The following is a 26912-nucleotide window of genomic DNA, read 5'->3' on the forward strand; positions in this document are numbered from 1 at the left end:
ATAGATAATAATGTTATGCATTGTTCTATATACGTTCGAGTGGTATCATTATTATTGGAACACGTGCAAGCTTTCCGGGTTTCATCAATGAAACTCATTGAATAGTCTACCATATAACATAGTCAGAGAATGGAACGAGAATTCCAATGCGCGTATTCCAAATGATTCATGCACCAGTACAATACTAGGGCCTCTACTCAGTAGTCGCAATACAAGATAAGGTTATAAATCGAGCGGGGCTGGTACAATAGGATTCTTTGGGCGTTTCAGCGCCTGGCGTGTCGAAGCCTCGACTCCGAGCTTTCTTAGCGATGACTCACGTTTGACTCACTCTATACCAACTTAAATGTTCCGGATCTAATTTAAAAAAAGTAACTCAGTCTATGGATTGTCGTTCGGTTACTGTAAATTAATGTAAGTATGACGCATGTTAATATGATATGATCACTACAGTAAGCTTTATTCTCTGTGTTCAAGGTAATATCTATTTCAACTATAGTAGATGTATGAAGGTCTCGGAAACAGGTTGCGAGCGGCTCAGTCACGTTAAGATAGTCGTCAGATTGCGTTGGTATTGTGAATGGCAAACCATGACGGCCGCGCATTGTCAATCTGATTCTTCGCTCTAGCATATTTACTTGCACTTCTTTTTTACACACTATATCATATCATACTCATTTATACGTCCCACGCCCAAATTGCATTACACCGCTTTTTTTAAGCATGTACAGCGGAAGTTGGTTTGTATGTTCTGATTATTGTCGGCTGTGTTCTGTCCAACATCCGTTTTATTGTAAGTGCTTAATCCCAATGCAGAGTAGATTCAATGCACAGAAATGGAATGATAATAAGAGAAAAAACTTTTCGGTTATTTGTAGGACACGAAACGATCTGCAAAAATGTTCACACGTAGCACGTGCGTTTCGACTTTAGAAAAAAGATGTTAGGAAAAAATACGGTTCTCTTCAAACAATCGCAAGTTTTTAAGTACACATCGGAACCATCAAAGTGGAGCCATGAATACACACGAAACGAAGGACAACCGGCACACGTGTCCGCAAACATTTTGGGTCATATACAAACAAACGTAAGGTCCGAATATTGTCTTCTTAGTCCTTCGATGCTTACAAACTCCGGTTGAAATACGATTCCAGACAAACTTTATCGGAACGCACATTTAAAACATCGGATATTCGAAGGTATTTTAACCAGGAATCGTGTAGGCGGTGATGCGTCAATGACCCGCGAAACTTGCGGATCCGCATTCAGGTAACAACAACTGATTATACCGAAGCTAAATTTTTAAGTGACCTAACCACCACTATATACTATTGAACTGTTTGTGCAGTCTTTCGTACCTACTTGAATTTAGTTCCAAAAATTTTATCCTTGTAAGTATTTATAATTCTGATCTGCATTAATAGGATAATTCTGCTAGCGAAGGTAAGAAGATATAAGTGGGTTATAATTTAAACATAATTGTTTTTCTTTGGAAGACATGTCATATACAACTAGTTTCGTGACCTCGCTCACGCATTCCCGCGCTTGCACCTAACAGTACTTTCCCGTTGACTTAATGCCGACTTTGGACGGAACCTGATCTTAGGCAAGTGTACATTATAGCGCTGAGATGGCGATCGACTGTTGCAATTTAATTATTTCGAGTATGCGAAGCGAAGCGGGTGCTGCGTAGATCGGATTGTACCTACCGGCCGAACCCGTAGCCCCCGGCGGGCGGTTAGCTTGCTGCGTGCCGCGCATTCCAGCCGAGCGGTTCCGAGGCAGCGCGAAGTTGCCCGAACGCCGCACTGTCCGCACCCGACTTCACACCGGTGCGTGCGCGAGCGCAGCACGAACGTCTACTTTTCTGACGATTGTCTATTTTAATCTGTCAACAAACTTATCGAGTTGCGCTGTAGACGGCCAAATTATTTAGTGAATATAACGAATATTAACTGGTTTTTGTGTAGTGTGAAATATTAGAAGAACTAAGATTTTAATTAAGTTTAGACTAAGTGTTAAGAACAGTGTGTTTTTTGTTTTGGATTGCGTGCAACGCTCGCGGAGAGCCGCGGAGCCGCGTCCGTGTGTGTGACTGTTTTTACTGCCGACGTGAATTAAAACCTTGACGTAATTTATAAACGAATCTCATATGGATTTGGTGATGTCCCTGATCTCACGGTAACTAATGAAACTACATCTTTATTGTAATAATTTGTCGTTTCTCTGCGGGTGGTGAGCCGGGCGGCCTCGATTGTCCACGTCTTGCATGCGCCGTTAACTTGCGATTCTTTTTTTATTTATTGTTATTTGAAAATATTTGTATGGATGTACTTAAAGTACTCGAAACCGTGTTATTAAGAAAGCTAGCGAAAAGAGCACACCTCGATTTGGTTTGAAGTTTTAGTTGTATCTAGGTTTTACCTAAAGTTATATATTATAACAATTATAAATAGATGTTTTTAATTGTATTCAAATAAAACCAATTACCAATAGGTAACTTAAGCCTTAAGTAGAGTTTCATAAATTATACAAAAAGTAGATGTTATTGTAATACGAGTATTGTTCGTGGGTTAATTGACTAACATCTCAAGGTTCTATTCCAAGTTACCGTTTTGACGGTTTTGCGTACAAAATGCCACTTTTGTTACCGCTGGCGTCAATTCTCTTCCCATCCACATTACAACTTTAGCGTGAAAATAGTTTTAAACTAGCTTGTTATGTTTACTTTGGGTTATAATTTGCGTACCTACTTCGTAAAGCGTTTAAAATATTTTTGTTACGAATCAACTTTTTACAGGTTATAAAAGTGGCGTCTCTAAAAACCTCATTTTGTAAAGTTATAAGACAGGTTTCTATCACTAAAACGTCAAAATGTAATAAAAATGCGGCTTTTATGCTATCGCATCAAGCTCGTTTGAATAAAAACCGGTAAGAATTTAAAGGTAAAAGGTTATCCGCAAATACCAATATTTCGACAGGCCATTGCAGATAATTAATAGTCGAATAAATGTGTACATGTCGGCATTTTAAAATAAATTGAAACTTACAAATAGACACGTCGATACATGTTGTAACACGAAGATCAAGATAATAAATGTAACTTGTCATACACCAACAATTAGAGTCCTGCGAATTGCAGAAAGTCTCTACACACAATTTACTGTCTTATGCAGGTGTGTAGAGTCCAGTAACATGTCAATCACAAAAAGTATAGACTAAAATAATATTTCATATCATGTGAAAATACATATCGATAATCATAAAAAGCCACTTAACCGACAACTTTTATTCTTTTTTTCTTTAGTAACATGTATGTAATGTTCATATTTTTATGTTTGCGAGGTTACTAAAAGCAAAGATGTTATTTTAAAATGTAATTTCTTTGAAGGTGAAGGATTTTGCAATTTCTTATGCTTTATACAACATGCACGTCGATATATCTTCATTTCAACTTAAATTAAAATATTCTTATTTCTCTATCTTGAATCTTACAACAAGAGTGAAACACGCACATGAAAACAGTATCTTAAAATGTATACATATATTAATTTAAAGTAAAGTGTCAATAATTTTACATAAACTGTTCAAATAAATCAATTTGTTATATTAAAATAAATTGAGTTGTTTATGGTATAGGTGTGTGTAAACATCCGTGAAGACAGCCGGCGACGTCTAGGCCCGTGATACTTTCATCTCCCGGTTTTCTTTGCATCCGGGGACGGATGATCACATTACAACCTCATTGCCGTTTCGAGAGAAACTAACTAGTACATTTCCCTTTCAATAACTGTTTAAAGACATATTAATATATTTAATTGATCACATAGTAAACATACATAATTATATATAGTCGAAGATGGATAAGCGAGAGTAAAGGACAACGATATTTTTCTCTCTTATATAGGTTTCTTTGTAACTCGAATTTCTCGCTTACGGAGGTCGTACAATGATTTTCGCTTATCCAGGTTTGACTGTAGATATCGTGTCTTTTAGCTTAAATAGTATCTTTGGACTAAACTAGTTTCTTCTGAATTCATTGCTTTTTTTATCTATGATTTATTATAATTTCATATAAAACATTTCTTTGTTGTGAATAATATTCAATTTAATTTTTGAACTTCAAATTGTACCTTATGTTAGCAATATTCATTACCTTTTGCGAAAAAGTATATTACAAAAAGAAATTAATTTTAAAAATGTCTATCAAAGAGTATGTAACTACTTCGTAGTGCTGTTCATTGTTGAGAAAATCATAACTTCATTACGAGGTGAAACATTTCAAAAGAAATATGTTATTAATATAATTGTTAAACGCATTTGTTTTTATTTTAACGACATATTTTACTATGGAATTTATGTATATAAAATGCATAAAGTATGAATATCTAAGTACAAGTAGACAATCAGATCACGAAAACCTTTTTTATCGGAAGCGCATGAATGAAAATGAATATGGGCCTTGTGTAGCTTTATCGTATTATAAACTGTAGTAGGGTTTGCGTTGTAAAACTTCTAGTACATTGCCTAGACGTTTGAACCATATTGCTTATTCACGCGTACTTATAACCCTGTCTATTATATTTTATTGCAAATGTAACGAAATATTTATGTTGTTTAGTACTTGTTATTCAAGCTGTAGTTTTTACGTACCGTTTATTAATGCTTAAGACTTAACGTATAGATTATAAAAAATTAAGCTTGAGCTTTTCTTTTATGACACTTAATTTCTTCTATTTTAATAAGCATTGGGAAAGGCCTATGACAAAGTGCAGATAAAGGCTGATGGTATAATATCGTTAATAATAATAAAAATGTTGGAAAATTTTCTTTTTACATAAATAATCGTACCGCTTCGATATGGCGGTAAAATCCAACAACTGATATTAGTATCAGTATTCAACTTTTGATATTCTTGAAATTTTAGTAATATGATAAATGCGAATGTTTGAAGGTATCTTCGTATAATTTGGCACAGACGTTGAACATAGTCCGGAAGAACACATAGGCTTTTTAAGATTTTTTTATTTCTAATTCCTCGCGGAAAGAGTTCCGGGAGACAGCTAGTTTTTAGCCGACTTCAAAAAGAAGGAGGTTATCAATTCGACTGTATTTTTTTTTTTTTTTTTTTTTTTTTATGTGTGTTACCGCGAAACTCCGCCCCTGGTGGTCCGATTTTGATGAAAAATATTTTAATCGAAAGGAAGTGCTTGCAGGTGGGTCCCATTTTTTTGTTTTTTTTTTTAAATAACTAGAAGACTAGTAGATTTTGAATATAGCTTCAAAATTTGTTGCGACAATTAGGGACATTTTTGCTTTCAGCGCTTACGTAGGCTAAACTATAGGACCTACATAAAAATGATGTATGGCGAATTGTAGCTCTTTAAATGTGCTAAATAAAAGTCAGCGATAGCATATATCTATCTTTTATAGTTTTCTTACAATAACCATTTTTTTCTTCAGAAACATCAATTAAATTCATGCTCTATTTCCGACACTATTATTCGAGTTCAGTATTAACCCTTATGTAAATAAACATGTTCATTGTCAAGAGAATTTAATGTAGATTATATTTGCAATTGAAACTATATCATTCTGTCTAATAGTTTAGGAGATATCGTAAGAATAAAATTACGCGGATACGAAAAATACTACACGAAAAGCACAATTTTGCTTTCTGGGCTTACGTAGGTCAAACTATATGACTTACATAAAAATGATGTATGGAGTAATTATAGATCCTTAAATTTGCTAAATAACAGTCTTCGGTGGCATATATCTATCATCTATGGATGTCTCACAAAAACCATGTTATTGTGAACAAACTTCGATTAAAATGCACACGAAAAACAGCGTCGTAAGCTTACGGCGCTATTATATTATATTCGATATGAATCCTTATCCAAATAAATATGTTTGATGGCTAGAGTATTAAATGCAGATTACATTAGCCTTTAAACTATGTAATTCTGATCAATAGTTTGGGAGATATTAAATAATTAAAAACTACGCGCATTCGAAAAATGCTAGTGCGGCGCGCGGCTGGACAAAATTAAAGGCACGCTACGATGTATTAGTTCGGTAATTTTCAATTTGTATACCGATTTTGATAATTATTTCATTGTTTAAAGGATAAGTGGTTATCTGCTGCATTCTAAATTAGTTTTTGAATTGAAGTACACACATATCAAATAGGAAAGTCCTTTTCTTTATTTGTCTTATTTATGTCTTTATATGTATTAAGGAAATTTGTAATTGAACTTCAAATTCACTAAAAATTGTGAAATAAAACAAAAATTTTAAGAAAAAAAAATAGCCGACTTCAAAAAAAAAAACAATCTCAAACAAAATGCACTCAAAAGTAACCTAAAAAAACCAATTTCAAACAAAATGCACTCAAAAGTAACCTAAAAAAACCAATTTCAAACAAAATGCACTCAAAAGTAACCTAAAAAAACCAATTTCAAACAAAATGCACTAAAAAGAAACAAAATAATGTCATGAAAACTCTAAACTCTAGTAGTAGTAGTTAGTAGTAGGGGCTCAGTTTTCCGCAACTCCACGACAAGCGCGTATTTTGCGTGTCTCTAAACTCTAAAGAAAGTTCTCTTCTTTCTTGTAACATGTCTATATTGTATAATTATTGTTATTTTGGAGTCGGTTTCGGCCTAAGTAGGGACATAAACGTAAGTATGTCTAATACATCTCAAATATAAAATGTCACCTATTTACTTCGGCCGACACCGACTGCGAAATAACAATAATTATACAATATAGACATGTTACAAGAAAGAAGAGAACTTTCTTTAGAGTTTAGAGACACGCAAAATACGCGCTTGTCGTGGAGTTGCGGAAAACTGAGCCCCTACTACTAACTACTACTACTAGAGTTTAGAGAGTTTTCATGACATTATTTTGTTTCTTTTTAGTGCATTTTGTTTGAAATTGGTTTTTTTAGGTTACTTTTGAGTGCATTTTGTTTGAAATTGGTTTTTTTAGGTTACTTTTGAGTGCATTTTGTTTGAAATTGGTTTTTTTAGGTTACTTTTGAGTGCATTTTGTTTGAGATTGTTTTTTTTTTTGAAGTCGGCTATTTTTTTACATAATTTATTTAATATCAAGATATATAGCGTATAAATTATTAAGATGACAATTGAATGTAGTCCAATTACGTAACTTTCGAAAACAAATTCTTACGCAAGACGTCGCAGTTCTGTCACAGCAAGGTAAGCGATCAAGTATCTACAATCATCCAATTAAAATTGCATTATTTGTTTCTTTTTGAAACGAAATTGACGGAATTGACAGTACATTAAATTAAATGGAACTTTCTCTGAATATAATACGCAATAAAGTAAACAAGTTCCAATTTGAAGCTAACGACATGTGAAGGACAAATTTGGAGGAGAAATCGACATTTTTGGCAAACGATACGCGTAAATCAACATACATTTTAATAGGAACGGAGCTTTTTTCTAAAAGTTTGTTAAGATTAAGATTTTTGATTATTTATACGTAAAAAATCTAGATCTGACGGATGTTTTTCTATGTTAATTTTCATCTTATCTTGCTACTAAATATTGTTCCCCTGCCGAAACACTTGCACAAAAACATGAAAATTGTAATCCTTGCGATACTCTTAAAAAAAGATTGTTTAGTTGTTGTTTAACACCTTTACCTCCGGTGATTGATATTATGTACGTCAACATGGTTACAAAGAGTATTTAATTTAATAGTCTTTGTCCACCATCTGTCATTGACCTATTCGATTTCTCTAATTAATGAGACATTATAAATGCCGTACAATGTTATTGAACTGGGATAATTGATTGTCTTACGTAATTGTACGGTTTTTACTAAAATCATTCAATAGTTTCTTATACATTTATCTCTGTTCATCTCTACCATTCTTTATTAGATGTACATTTATATAGCCGAACACAGCAAAGTAATGTTTAAAGGCACTTATCTTCTCTGATGTCAGAACATCCTAACAAAGTTTAAGCACAATCTGTCTGGTTTAGTTAGGAACGGATAGAAGACAAATCCACAAATAGTGATTTCTTTTTTATAAAAAACTGTATGTATGTATGTATATTTATATTTTAATTATTATTTAAACAAATTTAAGTATGTTTTTGTTACTCAACTAAGTTTATGTCGGTCTGTTTCCGATTCTTAATTCCATGGAATTGTTTTGTAACGTTTTCATGTTTAAAAAAAGATGTGATTCAACTTCGGACGCGACTGCCAACTCCTCCTGCAAATTTTGTAAAAAAAAAAATATAGAGACTAGTTATTTTTATTTATTCCAATGCGGTAGGCCAATATCGGCAGGTTAAAATTTAGATACAAAAAGATTACAATATTAATCTATTTTATTACGGTCAATTTCCACTAAAGAAATTCCAGTATATATTGTTATCTCTCTTTTTTCGAAGTTAATGTGAGAGCTGTGAAAAACACTGTTATACTTATACACTCACAAATATTTTATAACTTTTTAAAATGCTTAGCACTCATACATGACCCAAATGCTTCGTTCAAGTGGGTGGGGCTAATGGTTTTAGATAAGATAAATTGGTGTAAGTAATTATCAAATTTCACACTTCTCTTGCTACTTATCTTAAAACAAATATTGTCGCGTTTTTTATCTTTGACGATGGTACGTTTCGTAATAGTTCCACAACCTCTACTTCGGAATACAGAGATTTAAAAAAATCAACGTCATGTTTGTTTTTTTTTTTTCGAGGGAAAAAGGTCAAAGCACATTGTTCATTATGCTTGGTGACTTCAAACGGATTAACATCTCATGAAAATAAACCATGTTTTAGAACGTTGTTGAAAACGTATGGAAAGAATTTTTATTACCCTCCGAAAGTGAACATAAAATTTAATTCTTTTCGGTAAGAAAGACAAGATGGTCGACGGCCACCGGGATATAAATAACACGGAAAATAACGTCATACTGTTTTCTTTCAATGGTTACTAAGACATTTTTATTGGTTAGTATTTCAACGATTAATAATTATATTATTTTCTATTCGAAGACTGTTTTATTACTTTTTTAAATTAGTATAAAATAGATTTATAACATGCTTTTTGCGTTCGAACTTTAATTTACATCGTAAACTTTATGATAGAGCGACTAAATAAATGAGTAATAATTTTCATGACTATTTTATATCATTATCCACTATTAAATGTGATGTCGTGAATTAATAGTTTACAAAATGTATAAAGTGTGAAGCTGATCATGTGATAAACGGAGATATTAGCTTAATATATGGGTACAAAAATAAAGTGTGTAAGTGTAACCTACTTAATTACTTATTTCAAGTTAAAAAAAAAATCAAATTAAAATATTACGAATAATGGCATATTTTTGAATTGGACACATCTATACATATTTATAAAATTGGAGTTTCTGTATGCAATATCGAACAAAAAACAATTCATATTTCGTACACAAGATGTATAATTTGCCTTGCTGTTGTTGAAAAACCATTTTTTTTGTCTATCTGTCCTCAAATCCACGTTTTTCTGAGTAACCTACGAAACGACTGGGTTGATTTTGATGGGACTTTAACGAATAGGTAACTGATGAATGCGGGAATTTGAAGTCAATTTTTTCTGCGCTGCCGAAATCGCGGGTGAAACCTAGTGTTGAATATGGACACAACCGGGACAAACAATTATGTAGCAAACATTTTGATGATTGAGTACTTTAATTAAACCAGGATATATTTCTCTCAGAATCCAATAGTTACCGTTTAAATAACACGCCGGAGTATATAAACTAAGTTATTCATAACTAACGGTTCTCGCCCTTCACACCACTTCACACTCTCAAGGTGTATTACGAACGTCATCAGTGCAACATAGATTATAAATCTGAGGTAAAAGGTCATTTGAAAGCTGTCAGACTTCAATTATAACTGGCCACATATTTGCACTTTGTAATTTAACTGAAAAAAATAATATTAAACACTGTTTTGTTTGAAGGACATGGATAATTCCACTTTTTCACCAATTTTATAACGGAGGAGGTTTCCAATTCTAATGTATGTTTTTTATGTTTATTGATCACATAAAAGTTTACATTTTCAAATAAGACATGTCTATAGAAATCTTATGTGTGTCTTTAATTTCTTAGTCTGACAAGTTTATTAATACTTGACACACCATAGACAGTGAGTGTGTTAGCATAACTGAACTGCCGTAATGTAAACATGCTTCAGATCTGCATCAACACTTTATCAGATGCATTTCAAAATTTACCTAACGCTTTTACGATATGGGCTGTAATTGTGTGACTCAGTTAAATATTGTTTACATTTATGAATTGATTACTACGTTCTGTAGAGTAACGGTATGGGGTATTCAGCTCAGGTATTTGTTAGTTATAATTTTTATGTTATTTATAAATATTTTGTCATTTTATTTTATTAACAATTTTTTAACTGTTAACTATAAAAATTATTACAAAAATAATAGCTTTCTTCCTCTATTCCAGTTTTAAACAGAGATTAAAGCCGCTTTAAATTTAAAAGCAGTGTCAAGTGGGCATTAAAGATGGTATTACTATACCGTAGTGTCGTGGCCGGTGGCCGGGACGTGACGTCTTCCACCCGATAGCACATCTCACGACCGACCCACTTACGCCCAAGGTCATCGCCTGACCTCCTAATCTTTCTATTTCCGTGTCTTCTGAACGCGGAGCACCCACCAATAACTCAGCTAACAGATAAAGCGACCCAAATCCTAAACGATGTTTATTACGACATTATCTCGTGTTTCATGAAACTACGTAATTAACATTGTATTTTATTCAATTAAATTATTGCTTAGGTTGGGTTAGTTATCACAATTATCTTGTTTTTTGTAAAGGGTCATCTCTAAATAAAATAGCTTAGAGAGAAACAATTGATTTCACTTAGTGCTTACCTGTTATAGTAACAAAAATATAATCAGTATTTCTGTAGAAACGAAGATAAAAAATACAACGTGCGTATAATTTGCAAAATAAAATGGCGCGTGTCAAAGCAAACGGTCTAAATCTGAACCGTCTTCAGAGTTCATTATTGAAGTGGCCGTGCCAAAATTGTAAATTATGTCCGTGTTATAAATAGGTCTGCGGGCACGGTCACGTAGCGAGCTGGCGCGGGAGATAGGGCGCCAATCGCGGCGCTCGATCACACAACGCACTTTCTAATTTACGCCTTTGTCACTATGTTCGCCTATTGGCTAACTAGTTATAAGACTTTCGCCGATTGTTTTCATGCCACATTAGATTTCTTCTCCGACTGATCGTCCGTAAACATATAACCGTAATACTGGCTTGCATCACGGTTACGCTGGCGTTGCGAATATTCGTACGCATCGGAGCACCGGCGCGGCGTTGAATCACGTCGCAGGGAAGCTGTTTTGTAGAGAGATTACATTTAATCTAAACTGCGGTTTGTCAGACCGACGCTCCGGTATTATATTGCGTGTTTATCTTGAATCGGATACGATCAGGCCCGGGGCGAGCGGGCCGTGAAATAGAAGAGCGGATGAACGAGCTTAGCCACCGCGGCTCGCTCGATAAGGTGATATGCGTGTGTTTTAGAAGTGTGGTGTGTGAGCTGAGCGCGAGGGGGCGCGGCGGTGCGGGGGCAGGGGACCGGTCTGCGTACCGGTTTGCATCAACATTGCCGTGCGTCTTAGGACTAACCGTTTTATTACCTCAGCTCTGCTCCACAAAATGCTCCCACCGGCGCGGCTCAGCGCGGCGCACACAGCCCTTGAAAACCGCACCCACATGAACCTAATTCAATCGCCACCTGTTACTCCCGATCTATAAGAGACCGTACTATCCCCTATTATTATCAAGCTGTCGCATTTAGTAATAGTAGTTATGAATGGCGACATAAATTGCTTGTATTGTCCAAACGAAACATGATTTTAAAATCGGTAAACAGTTTCACAAAGTTTGGTTCTTTTGCAACACACGTTGTACGCGAAATACAATCGTCAAACAAAACAATCGTCTTGACACAGGTGTTAATGTTCGTTGGCGGTTGCGGTTTGCGACTTGTAACGATGTTCATTTCAAAGATTAAAATTTACATCAAATATAATGAAAGATTAATTCAACAAAAAATCTAAATATAGAGAATAATATTAGCATTTGTATATAAAATGAATGTATCAAAAACCTTGTTAAGCATCAAACTACGAAATAATTACAATTCTTGGTAACTAAGATATCATTATCTAACGAGTAGCCTGCAATGCGATGAATAATCAACTACATTAATTGTAGGCAATATGCGTGCGACTTGTGATACAAATGCATGAATGGCAGAATGTATGCTAATCAGTTCTTAGTAGGATTTGAGGTAAAGGTCGGTTCACACATGCGTCTTGTGTCGCGCTACATTGTGAAGTCACAAGGTACCTTACCGTTATTGTTTCTTAGAGATGCAGAATATCTAATGTGGCTAACAATTGTAACATATTATGCTAATTACCTCTTAGGTTGATGTCATAAGTTTACATTTTGATTATATTCCTATATGAAGGTGTTTAATGTACGTTAACAATATTAACCCGCCCAGTTATGTATGAAGTTTTCCAAGGTTGTAAACATATTTCACAAATTCCATTTAAAGCTTCTATTCTATCAAAACAATCAAAGTAGAGTACTATCCGCGACACGGGCCAGTTGTTATAATCGTTAGAGCACGAAGTAATAGAAAGCAACAGAATATTATCGTTCTTGTTTTGTTTGTGAGATGTTTTTCATTTGCTACCGACCTTGTGTTCGGAAGTCGCGTGGCAAGTTGCCACGCTGTGATGTTTTGGTCGCTCGATGTCACTCGGCATACTTTTCTACCCCTCCCCTACCTCCTTTCCCGCCTCGCCTAGTCTCTCTGGCTGGCTAGGAACACACCGCTCTCGGTCTCACTTAATTACAAAACTGGGTTAACGAACCCATACCATGTTATCCATTGAACGTGTGAAAAAGAAAATTTTAACACATTCACTTTTATTTTGTTTCCTATTCAACTTTTAATAATTATGAATCAGATGAGAAAAAACTTAACAAGACTATGCGAAATATTTGCTCGGAGTGGAGGGAGAAGTCAGAGTGTTTCATTGTATGTATAAGGGCTTGTAATCCGTAACCCAATAGATTTAAAGATAACTTTAAGGTAATATAAGAAATTGTTTTTCTAATACCTGATAAGCATTACAGCATTATTTCTATGTTTCCATTTAACATTTTTATACCGCAACAACCTTAACCTGTCAATTAATATGCCTTACATGAATTTGTTCACTTAATATAACGATAGCTACACAAAAAAATGTAAATTAAAATCTGTTTGCATTCGTAGTACGTTCGGTGTGAGCGCGTTTTGCCATATCCGGAATTACGCGCCGCTCGTCACGGTTTGCACGCCGTTTGAATGAGCCCCAAACAAAACCATATCGAGTGTGCTCGCGTTGAATATAGTTCAATGACAATGGAAATTTCGGTGTCAACAGTCCGGGTACGTCTGGCTCGCCGCTCGGTCCATGTGCTCATTGTAAAGCGGCTCGTTTGGTTGTAGGGGTGCGCGGGGGAGCTCGCACAATGGGTAAGGGACGAAAGGGAGTGAGTAGCAGTAGCGGTAGCGGCTAGTGCGATGTTCGAGTCGCTGGTATCGCGGCTGACGTCGCCGACGGTGTCGCGCCGCCGGCACACAGTGCATGCGGCGCGCGAGGTGTGCAGCGAGCCGGAGGAGGAGGCCGCGCCGGTGCAGCGCCGCACGCGAACTGCCAAGCAGCTGCTCGACAAGCGCAGGAAGGCGCGCCTCTCCTGTGCCGATCTCACCACCGCCGGTAATGCCGAGCCAGAAAAGTCTTCCCGTATCGAGGCGCTCAAGGCCTTCTTGCCATTGCGACAATCCAAATCCCTCGGCCGGCTCGATGGTCTCAAAGAGGTCAGTAAATATATTTCAATGAATTTACTTTTGGAAATAATTTTAAGTTTTAAAATAAACTATGAATATTTAATATGTGAGCTTTAGTAAGATTTTTTATACGTCACCAGGCTTAGCCTGTTCCTATTCCCCCATTCCTATGTCGACTTCAAAAGTTTCAACTCCATATTTTAATTAATGTGTTATTTTTAATTGTACGTATTTTCATAATAGGTATTATTTGTTAATGTTTGAATGCATATAAGAATATGCAATTGATGGCATCAATTTGTCTTACCTTCAGTTAGCACATCTGTAGATAGATGTAAAGGTTTCATCAAGCTATCAAAAACCAGTCACGTAACGTATTTGGTAAATTGGCTCGGCACTTGCTGTTGCTTCCAGCACCTGGTTGCGACACGACAATCTGGCCTTGTGGCCTTAGCGCGTACGGCCGCGCCTTCGCGCCCCACCAACACTGAACCCTTCGTGCTTACGCAATCAACACCAGTCAATGATTTGGTCTTGTATATGTACATTTTTTTTTATACAATTTTCCTCTTTATCTTATACTGTAGTAATCTCGGAACCTTTCCTAAAAATATTTTGGTACGGTTCTCATCGCCCCACATATCACCGGATTTCTTTTCCAAAATTTCGATACGAGTATATAAAACGTCGTAATTCAATTTCTTACATTTTTTATTACTCGAACATCACTAAAGTTAGCGAGATAAAGAACTTTTTATAAGTATCGAATGACGGCTCGGATTTTATCGTAAACACGTGCTTGTAACGGGTATTCAAATGTGATTAGTACCCTCAATTAAATGACCAACCGCTGCGTCCAGCCAACTCCACGTCCATCAAATTGCGAAACCTCCAACGGCTCTCCGTACTATGGCATCACATCGACATGTAAAAGATAATACAAACAATACATACAAGGGATTCGACATTTGAAAGTATGACTTGTCAATTCTTTGACGTACGCCGGTGCCGAATTACAATGCAATGGATCCAAGGTGCAGTCGATTCAAGTGCAATTAACTAGTTTTGATGCAATAGCTTTGTAGATAGAGAATGTTTAATGCATAATGTCTAGGAATTTATCGCTATATGTTTCATCCACTCCTTGTTATCCACGGGGTAGTTTTCGGAGTATTTTTTCCGTTAATTCATAACGAAAAATAAAATAAATTTCCATTTCTATAATCCATAATTCGATCAAAATTAAATATTAATCTAGGTTAACTATAAAGACCTAAATCTCTTACAGAGGTATATTAAAAATATATTTTAAATCACTACTAATCATTAAGATGATTTATATATAAGATTTTAAAGATATCCGATCTTTAAGTTGTGAAAACGAAATCGGAAATGGTTAAAATTTGCATTGATAATTTGGTCGCCATTTCCTGCCAAGGATCGAGGCTTGTGGTCCATGACCTGCTTTTAATAATGTTACAGAATCTATAGCGATTTATCTCTTCTTGTATTATTTTGTCAAGTTCAATTGCTTTATTATGCTATAATAATGAACGTATAATAAAGTTTAGTGATTAGATGATCAGTGCTTAGCTTTGGTAAAGTTTCTGAAATGTAAATACGTTAATCATTTTCTTACACCAAAACGTTTTTCTTGCTCTTGTGCTTTGTATCTTCTGGTGAAGTGTGAATCACTAATTTATATTTATATTCACTAATCGTTACCTATGTTAATTTAGAGATATAAACGTTATCTAGGAACGTCAAATTTGCTATTAATTAATTGGTGTCATAAAGGTTAGCGAACGAGTTTTTCATGTATGTTAGCGGTTGTATATGAAAGTCGGCATTGTGTGGGATGCCAATCATTTTGGTTAATGTGTGGTATCTAAAAATATATGAAAATTCATATATTTTTAGATACCACACATTCGCTTCTTCAAAATTCTTATTTAAGAATTAGAAACTTACCCTTGACGTTATGCCTATAATAATATATTTAATTTATCTTGACAATTTGTGTAATGTTATTTTTCAAATTTTCTTGGTAACACGAATAAGGCCGATGGAATTATCCGCTACGTAAGCCGAGAAGGAAGGCAAGAGCCGAAATAAAACGCACCGTTATTCGCGACGTGAGGCTTCCGATAGACGCAGATAGTGCGGGAATGCGATGTGAGATAGCTTGAGGCAGGTATGCAGCCTTGACTGTAGGTACTAGTGCTTACCTGTCAGCTACCACGTTTAATACTGGTATGAATATTAAAAATAAACTATTAAGATTTTTGTACACGTCCTAGAGCTCAGCTGTCATTGGAACATAATTCCTTGCTGTTTTAGTTCTCGGAACACCGATTTAGTACTGTAACGTCGACTAGATCTTGTCATATCTTCCACCTTAATAAGTGTAAGCCCAAATGGAAGCTCTATAAAACTCAGTATAGGCTATACTTAAACTATTTTAGTAAAATTATAATGTGTAAACTAAAGTACATACAAAAAAACTTTTTAACTTCCACAGATTTGCTTAATACAGCTGTGTTAAGACAAGTAGGTCGATAAGATCTTTGACTATCTTATTATACAGTATGTTACACGTATCTAATTCTAAGCTTATTTGGCATACTTTCTGACCATGTAGAACCAAGTTGTAAATAGGAACCGGTTTTAGCGCGAAAAAGTCTTGTAAAGCTTTTCGAAAGGTTAAAAATAAATCAAAAATAAAATTAACCAAAATATTGCGTGACTACCATACGACACAACTTCGCATTAAACATATTTAAAGTAAAGCTCTTGCTTTCATAAAAGAAACTGCCCGAAAATAAGTAATGTTTAGACACCTGTGAGCCGTTTCGGTGTCAAATCTGGCAGCGTGCCTGTAGTGCGTGGTATTTGCCCGTGTGATTAACACCAATGCCACACCAAGACGCATCTGTTTGCCGCTGTGCACTCGCTTGCGTCGAGTCGCCTTTTGTCTGCCAATGAGAACATCTGCTAAAGAAACCCGCCATTATCCGACCGCATATAATCATGCCATAATTACATGCAGCAGCCACGCTAGAGGAACCTTTGCTTTGATTGCTTTGTTTATGTTCAGATGAATATCAAATGTCTAATAACCATTGTCGACACTAGGGGTGTCTCACTTGAATGTGGTCACGGAAAGAGTTGTAGTGAGTAAAAAAGAGTTGTACAAATATTTAATTACAAGATGAAACGAAAAAGATAATCGATTCGATCGACACTGTACAACCCTAATCGGTATTTGTTATTGCAACATATAAATATTGTATTTTTGTGTGTACATATTTGTACACAATCGAGTATTAATAGACGTTTTACATTGAGAAATCAATAGTCGTTTATGTACATAGATAACAAAGTGTGAAGTTTATATCAATTATAATTTAGTTGCTTATGATCGTTTAAATTTTTATTCGGTATATACTGATTCTCGCATGATTATCTTTTAATTGGGTACAATTGTAAAACATAAATTATGCTTGGAAATTATTTTTGCTTTAGACAGAGAGGTGAAAAACTGTAACTTGACAACTTGCCTTTCAGAAAGTCCTATTTATAATATCAAAATATGTATTGCAAACATAACACTTTTTGTACATGTACAAAGTAACCTATTTAACTAGATACAATGAGGAGTGACGTAATAAAGTGTTGGGACAAGATGCAGATGAAATATGGGTGTTGGGCAAGGCGATAGACAATCGCTTGTTTCGTAGCTACGTGACACAAATCGCTCGATTGAGCCATGAATTCACGACATTGCTCTTGCGAATATTATTCATTCAATTGCCATTCAATGCAATATAAAATATTAAACTTAATACAAACAGAATTTATCATTTTAAACGTGATTAAAGTCTGGTTAAGAGTTTAGATACGTATGTTTCGCTAGATGTCGACCACATCAAAATCGACACAATCAAAAACTAATGTAAACAATGTCCATTTATTTATTACTGTTACTTTTTTGTTTCATTTTTACTGCTAAAAAAATGTGTAACGTAATATATACAAAAAAAAAAAACTACAAACATGAAACAAATATATTTGGTATTACTTCTACATCTATTGTAAAAAACATGCAATCGAATTTGTTAAGTTTAATGATAGGAAAATGTTCAAACAATATTATGTTCTAACAAACTTAAATAAAAACTCACACATAAAAAAGTTTTTACTCTGTGGGGCACATACTTAGCTCGTGTCGAGAAATACGTAGTGCCTATCGAATGACATCACTTAATTGATCTCGTGCTCGCTCTGACTGACGCCTGTCGTTCCGTTAGCTCTGACTCAGGGAAATACAAATCGCTACCAGGAATTCGAAACCGCGTCGCTTCGCTTTGCAAACGGAAAAAAAACTTGCTACTTAGATCTTTTTTGCTCAACACGTGTCTTTCTCTCGAACGTAACCAGCAAAGTACTTCGTGATTGGTTACCAAACATATAGTTATTTATTTTAGACTTATGTATGTTATGTAAATTGTTAGTTTTTTTTTTCATTTGATGAATAAAAAACACACTTGGTGTGTTAGGATCTTTATGACATAAATCTTCGTATAAAAGGTTTTTTCCTACATTCAGATGATCGAATTAACCGATAAATTATTATTTTTTGCATGTATTCTGTAGTTTATCTACGAAAACAATGTTTTCAGTGAGTCGCATATGCTTACGAAACAACTCTGGAGACCAGGCACTGCGCCATAAATATCCAAGAAGATTCTGCAAACTATGTTGTAAACTTCATCTTTCGAGGTCCATCCGATTCTATTACAACTAGCACGAGGTTACCTTCAAGAACTTTCCGCTTCATCAGTTATCTAGTTTTATGAGCTTGATAGCCCTTTGGCTAGCAAGAGACCAGTGGATTTTATTTAATAATATATTGTTAATTTTATAAAATACTATTCTTCATAATATTTCTACTTTGCCAGATACTCCTTATCCAATTTTCTACTTAATTTAAATTAAATACAATAATGGTTCAAAAATTCGAGTGGATCACCTTTGAATAGCTTTTTTATATTGGTTGCATTATTGATAGTATGTATTTAAGGGTTCTGCTATAAGGAAATAAACCGACAACTGTTTAAAGGAAATACGGTTTATAAGGAATAAAAATGTAAAAGAAAATCAGTTCAAAAATTCGGCTTACTTTTCTAAATTTACTGTTATATTTATTGGAAACGCAATATATTTTAAAATTTAAACTTAACCGAGACATTTTTTAAATTCTTAGTTGGCTGAATAACATGATACCTTTGACATTTTTAGTATTCAAGATAAAATACCGTTGAAAAAGACAGCAATGCGTCCATTATAAAAAGAAGTGCGGAATATGGTCCTGTGAAAAATGGGATCAGAGAACAAGATAAGCCTTGACAAGAGAAATACAGTCGTGAGGTCTTTATTTATTTGACATCCGTAACTTTGTATTGAAAGAATACTTTGTACTCAAAACAAGGAACTTTGTTTATTATCGACCAGTAACATTGTAAAAACTATCACAGCCTTTGTTTTAAGAAAAAATTCTTTGATAAAAAATGAAAAAAACATTATTAAGTCACTAAAACTGTATGCCTATTTGTTTCATCTTCATCAATTATTTTTATCTACAAAATGGTAATAAGTCTTTTACGGTTAAACATAAAAGGTCAACGGCAATTCCCGTGCATTCTAATGGAGCCGCTATTTTTGAATAATTATTTTCTTTGATAAGCAAGAGATTCATCTCTAAAACGTTTGTAAACGAAAAGTAAACATCGAATACTACATTAAAAATTAATGTACAAATTATCTTCTAGATTTGTATGTGTTGCTTACATTAAAAAATAGGTTTGTTATCTATATTAAGACATCCGAATAATATTCTGACATTCGCAGTGTCTTATTCATTTAAGAGAGTAATACGAGGGAACTTTAAAGATGTTATCAAGGAACTTTTGAAAGCTTTGAAATAGATGCTAATTTGATGGAACGTTCTAGATAATTTGGAACAGGTCTAGTGGAATGTGTACTTTAAGGGTTGGCGTTCAATAAAATGAATTCCATTGATGAATCAACAAGTTTTTGTCCACACTGTTATATTTACCGAGCGAGTTATCGATCTAAGTAATTGGACGGTAATGTGTTTAGCACAATTACGACGAACATAATGGGGCATGTCAACGGCGAGCATGACACCAGTCCTCCTTGGCGGAGGAATTTGCACTCAGAGTACTCCGTCCCCCGCATACCTTTCATCCCCTTCCTCTCCCCGTCCCTTCACCGCGCACGCGCGATGCATACCGAGGTTATTACACCCGGTGGGTAGGTGCCCGGTGCCCGCAATCCATCTGCGCGCGGGCATTGCATGCTACGCACATCATTGTGCTCGGCGCTTGAGGTAACTAATCAGTATGGATGTTAAAGTTCATACTGATATGTTATTATGGTCGTGTCGTACTTATTCTAAAGGGTTTGTTACGTCAATTCAATCATATTTTTTACTTCAAATATATATTTTTTAAATTATCAATCAAATACATAATATACGAGAAGAAAATATGTAAAATGATTAAGTACTAACTTATAAATTATCACGAATGAAAGAAAAAACTCATTAGTGGCCTATGTTAAAAAACTTATTTAAGAATTACAAGATAGCCCAACGTCGTGATCAAATTATGTTTTAATAACTTGAAAATTATACAACTATTATATTGTTAGTACGAGTAATCAAAAGTCACGCGTGCTAAAGTTTACAACGTAAGTTTTAAACTGCGTTACGCATGGCCGATCTTGCGGTAGTCCATTGTCTGAAATTAAAATACGGAATTATTTGCAAGGATATATTACGTTTTAAAACGGTATTCGACAACAACAGCTACATTAAGCCACGAATACTGCAATAGTAAAAATATATATTACTATTTCATAAAAAACTAAAATACAAACATAGTAATATTAGAAATGCGAAAGTTTAGATAGATGGATGGATATTTGTTTGAAGGTATCTCCAAAACGGCTCAACGGATCTTGATGAAATTTGGTACAGATGTAGAACATGGTCGCGAAGAACACATAGGCCACTTATTAAGTTTTTTTTTACTCCGCGCGGACGGAGTCGCGGGCGACAGCTAGTAAATATTAGGTCCTTACATATGAAATTGGCGTTTTTCGTACTGGTCACTTTAATCACGAATTTCTCCTCTTTGGTAAGGAATTCCAAATTCAAATTTGTACAGCTATAGACTCATGTATTTGTGGTTCGATGACCGTCATTCATTTGTTTTTTTCTTCTGTTTTTTTCTGTTTGCGTCACTCATTTTACAAAATGGAAAACTTAAAATATCGCATTATTTACGAGTACGAGTTCCGCCGTGGCACTAGTGCTGCGGAAACGACTCGAAGGGTGAATGATGTGTATGGCGGTCTTGTTGCAAAAGAAAACACAGTTCGTTTTTGGTTCCAACGTTTTCGTTCTAGAAATTTGGATCTGCAGAACAAGCCCCGTGGACGGCCTGAGACTCAAGTTGATAATGAAGAGTTGAAGGCTATTGTGGAAGCGGATCCATCGCAAACCACGTCCGAGTTAGCTGCAGGCTGCGATGTTAGTGATAAAACTGTTTTAATTCACTTGAAGCAAATTGGGAAGATTAAAAAGCTTGAAAGGTGGGTACCTCACGAATTGACTGAAGCAAACCGGCAAACGCGCGTCGACTGTTGCGTTACATTACTAAACCGGCACAATAATGAAGGTATTTTAAACCGAATCATTACCTGTGATGAAAAATGGGTTCTTTACGATAATCGGAAGCGCTCAGCGCAATGGTTGGATCCTGGCCAGCCAGCCAAATCCTGCCCCAAGCGAAAATTAACCCCAAAAAAGTTACTTGTAAGCGTTTGGTGGACTAGTGCCGGTATTGTTCATTACAGTTTTCTCAAATCTGGCCAGACTATTACGGCTGATGTCTATTGTCAGCAATTGCAAACCATGATGGAAAAGCTAGCGGCTAAACAACCTAGGCTGGTCAATCGCTCCACGCCACTGCTGCTTCACGACAACGCTAGACCACACACTGCGCAACAGACGGCTACTAAATTAGAAGAGCTTCAATTGGAAAGTCTAAGACATCCTCCGTACTCCCCGGACCTTGCTCCAACAGATTACCATTTTTTTCGAAATTTGGATAACTTCTTGCAAGGGAAAAAATTCAACTCCGATGGGGCAGTCCAAATCGCCTTCAAAGATTTTATTGATTCCCGTCCGACTGGTTTTTTTAGTAAAGGGATCAATGAACTACCTATGAGATGGCAAAAGTGCATAGAAAATAATGGTTCATACTTTGATTAATTAAATATATTATATTAAAAAATATTCGACTTTTTGTTCCTCCCATACAAAACACCAATTTCATATGTAAGGACCTAATATATAAATATTAACAGTTCTTGCGTAATGGACACCAAGGACAGTAATCTCTTAAAGCAGCTAAATAAACAGAATCTGGTTTTCAAGGTCAAAGTAATTGGAAAAAATTACAATGTTTTGAATTACAGTCTACCATACCCAAATGAGAGAAATTCTTAAAGACTGTTTATCGCGTTTACGACAGATTGATTTATTATTTAAAAAACTTTACCTCAGCTGGAATTTGAATCTAAAAGCTTGTTATTTCAACACCTAAACTGTCTGATTATGGCATTTTCAAGGCAAACAATGGTTATCAGATACTAAGTAAATACACTTATAGAAAAATCACGGTGAATTACAACTCAAGACAGGCGGGTGAATGGATGGCACAACAATGGACATCCATCATTGAGGCAAAGGCGCGCCGGTGCTTACAGCCATTGTGACAGGTGTGACGTTACGTAAGCAGTGTGTATATGTTTGTGTGGATTTCCATTCGTTTTATGACGCCCGGGAAGCTGGTTTTGAAATCGTCTGTTACTTTATTTGATGGTTATATTTCTCTTTATGGTGTTTTGTGCTCGTTAGTGCTTACATTTTAAGCTTCTCAACCAAACGACTTAATAATAATGCTAATTTTTTTACGCTTCAGTTGAAATGAAATCGGAGTTTATCTTCTCGTCTGTTAATATTTTATACTGATAGGATTATTATTTTAATTAACACTTATGAAGTTATAAGAATTTCCATAATACTTTCCATACTTTATAACAACTGGTTCACCTTTTAGTTACGATCCGTTCAGTTGGTTGATTAAAGGGAAAATAAGTTAAAATGGCTATACATTTTGATAAATAACAATTAAATGAAAGTTCAATACAAAGGTCAAGTGTAAGTTACGATTGAAAGCCGAGTGAAAATAACACAATTAAAGAGCAAGGGTTTCGTAAGTTGGCATTTCATTAAACACCATTTTGATTATTGATCAGAACAGTTCTTGATACGCAAAATTTAAGCGAAACCACTCGTGTTTAAATATATCTGTAGGGTATAAATAAGTAAATTAATTACTTAAGCTATTAAGTTTCAAATAAAAGGTATATCCTATTTTTCCCGCAACCTATTTTCTTAAGAGATATCTCAGAGACCTTTACTATAAAGGTTTTGGTACATTGTCCTGTCTATCAGTTCAATAGTCTTTGAATATTTATAAACTGCATCTGTAACTCTCCGATGCTCACTTACACTGACGTTTTGCCCGAGGCTGAGTCATAACATCTGTAATTTCATCGTCGCACTTTAATATAATCACCGCATGTTTTATGTAGTCGATATTTTGGGTGAACTGGAAAACTTTCGTGTACCCTCGTGTAGGGTATACGATTTTAATTTCTATAATTTCGAAATCATTGGGCGGAAAGCGTGTAGTTTTGTTACGTAATTTGCTTCGTTTGGCGATGTCGTATTTTCTTTTTAATATTTTTAATGGTTCAGGGTTGTTTTGCTTCATATTAATACTTATTACGAACTTATTTCGTCCGGATGATCGAATAACTTGCAGGGCTATTTCAATAATCATAAATGTTACTTGTACTAACGAAGAATAAACTATTTCTATTTATGAATGTATATGTAAACTTTATGTGACTTTAAATCTGTAAAATATTCATTTTTCCGTTAATGTGAACTAAATGCTCATGTTTACGTTTCTATTTCTAATTTTATAATGTAACTTTTACCAGCTGCCAGATCTGATGTTTGTGGGAGGGCCACGTGCGGTGTTACGACACTAGTAAACAACTCGACGCCTTCTACGGCCATGCCACCTCATCCGTGTAGTTTTCTACTTAACGTCACCTCTGTTAGTCCACTCTGTAATCTATGATTCAAGAAAAGATAACATTGATTATGAATACATATATTAATATGAAAGAATTTATACAGAATATGTTCATTTATCTGACGTTTTTACGGTAAAGAAACACATCATGATGCAACATGCATGCGTCTGCAAAGAAAGATATATGTGAAGTCCCGCACTTAGCCTACCTGGTTGATTATGGCCTAGTCACATCTGACTTAGGGTAGGCTCCGAGCATCTCAATGGGGACGAAAAGTTGATGATTATGATGACTGTTTAAGATAGAAATAATATCATCATCATCTTTTTCTTTTCAAATGGTATTGGTAAAGGTAAATTCGAGTACAACAAACTTTAAACAACTTTTTGCTTAAACTTTGTTATATTTACTTGAGATTCACAAGTTGTTTTTATCCTTCAGATAAAACAACCGTGAGAAATCGTTTATTTACTACGTGTACGTATTGACCAACTTTTACACCACGTGTTCTCAACATTGTATTATGAATAAGGCATTCACGAATTCGCACATCTGTCTTCGGCTCACTCGTTTTCTTGCTAGACAATGAGTCTCTGACGACCCGCTGCGTATTAAAAGCCGTCATGCTTTTTTACCTTTTCTGTTATTCAAGGCTTCATAAATAGCAGCTGAGCTGGTTGCTACGTGCGTGAGAAACGAACCCTTAAACTAAATCTTAATTATTATAACAAGACGGTAATACTTTTTAAGTTTTGTAAAAGGTTTTAATCTTACCATTGTGAAATTCATATGAATAAGGAAACACGTTTAAATGAAGGTTAGTTAGACTGAAGAAAATTTTCTGCCTTAGTATTATTATGTTTGCTTTTTTCTTATGTACTTTATTTATTGATTTACGTGCGCAAGACAACAAAAAAGAAAAAACAAGAAATTTCGAGTAAGACTTGCATTTTTATTTCAATTAAATTTTTGGAAATTAGTAAAGCATATAAATATAAGAAACATTTTCACCCATTGTCGGTAAATGACTTTATAGTTATAGTTTTAAAAATATTGTTTATTTCAATTTGATTATTTTATTGTTATGTAAAACTTATAAACCACAATAAAACATTACATTAGTTATGTAAGCGAACGTAGTGCGTAAATAAGTCAGTCACGATTTTAATATCCACTTGTATTACGTCGATGCGTAAGGCGTATCGCAACACTGAAAACATACCTGACCGATCACCCAATTTTCACACAAGGGCAGAACACAGTGTAGCAGGAGAATGCAGTTCTACTATTGCTTGAATGCACAACGCAAAGACAGATCAGTATGTACAGCAGTACGGCAGTGTATCTTACTGTTTAGATCTGCTGCTGGATACTGCTTTACAATTAGTATACAAAGTCGAGCATATTGATTAGCGTACGAACATCATGGACGATCTTCTTGTTTCAAGATGACCTATCGATTAGGTGATTATAATCTAAACATAATGAATAAATCTAAAATATTACCATAACATGCCAAAAAAGTAAGGATTCTTATTATAATAAATCAGTAAAATAATTTTTGTACCTATGTGGGAGTGTCCGTTTAAATTGACCTTATCTCTCGCCGTAGGCTGTAAGCATTCCCTCAAAAATGAGCTTACGAAAACGTTTTTTAAATCAATTTTAATATACTGCCAGTGTCGTAAATTGAATTTAAAATTATGGAATTTTTATTTAGCAATATAAAACAAGTTTAGTTTTGTTTTGTGTTGAGATTGCGAGGCGGTTCGGACAAGTGATTGATTGACAAAGTGATGCCTCGACGTCACTTGTGGCCGTACAATGTTATTATTAATGCGTACACGCAAAGTGTACATTCATTTTTGTGATAAAAATTTAATAAAAACCCTTAAGGACACAGGACAAAAGCCCTGCAAAAATTCCCTCATATTTTGTTGCACTTTATTGTTTTTTATTCATTTACTAATGCAATGGTGTTTTAACTTTAAGATATTAACTTATCTAGTGTGCTTGTTAGATCTTAGGTTATAAAAAAGGAATTAATAGAATGTTTTCCCGCGTGTCTATATAAAGTGCGACGTAATAGTAGTTGTATGGAGGCATAATGTTGGTCTCATCGTCCGGGATCACGATTCAAACTGATTCAGTCCCGCTGATTGCTCGGGAGCAAAATTGCAAATTCCCTTCCGCGACAACGGGACCCGCGTGCCTTTTGTCTCGCATTTTCATATTTCCTTGTTACTATGTATAATTTTTTCTTAGTAAGCTAAGCTATGCATTTTTTGCATAAAACAACGCACGGTTGAGTTCATTCTCTAAGATGGTAGATATATAAAGTGGAAAATTATTTTATTGAAATTAAATCATTCACATACTTTTTCATGGCGATTTTAGTCTGAAAATCAATTAAATTATAAGTTTAGATTTATTTAATATAAGTAACAATTAAGCACATACACGTAACACTTTCTTTGATTAAATTAATTCCAAATATCTTGTTGTAGTTGAATGTTAAATATTCGTTGTTATTCCCACCAGCGTGAACTAGGTTCCAATAATTTTATCTGTCAAACCGCAATAAGAGTTCTATGTTCAGTCTACAATTGATGCATTTGTACAATCATACGATATTAACTCTTGCGAATAGGACACGGAGCCTGGGATATAAATCTTCTTAGTACAAGTGAGCTTCGTTTTCATTAT

At 34.8% G+C, this 26912-nt stretch overlaps 1 protein-coding gene across 2 annotated transcripts in view; it reads left to right on the top strand.

The window, feature by feature from the left end:
- The window catches only part of LOC106712159, a 121810-nt gene that overhangs the window by 55029 nt on the left and 39869 nt on the right, over nucleotides 1-26912 (top strand). The window contains exons 1-2 of one of the 2 annotated variants that reach the window (XM_014504621.2): nucleotides 1822-2181; nucleotides 13602-13973. The exons of the other annotated variant lie outside the window; for it this stretch is intronic. Coding sequence (XP_014360107.2) covers nucleotides 13677-13973 — 297 coding nt within the window. The 5' untranslated portion in view covers nucleotides 1822-2181; nucleotides 13602-13676. Of the gene's footprint in view, nucleotides 1-1821; nucleotides 2182-13601; nucleotides 13974-26912 lie in introns of those variants that run through there. 2 annotated transcript variants of the gene reach the window in all.

The sequence above is a fragment of the Papilio machaon genome, chromosome 15 (assembly GCF_912999745.1).
Source record: "Papilio machaon chromosome 15, ilPapMach1.1, whole genome shotgun sequence".
NCBI classification, from domain to species: domain Eukaryota; kingdom Metazoa; phylum Arthropoda; class Insecta; order Lepidoptera; family Papilionidae; genus Papilio; species Papilio machaon.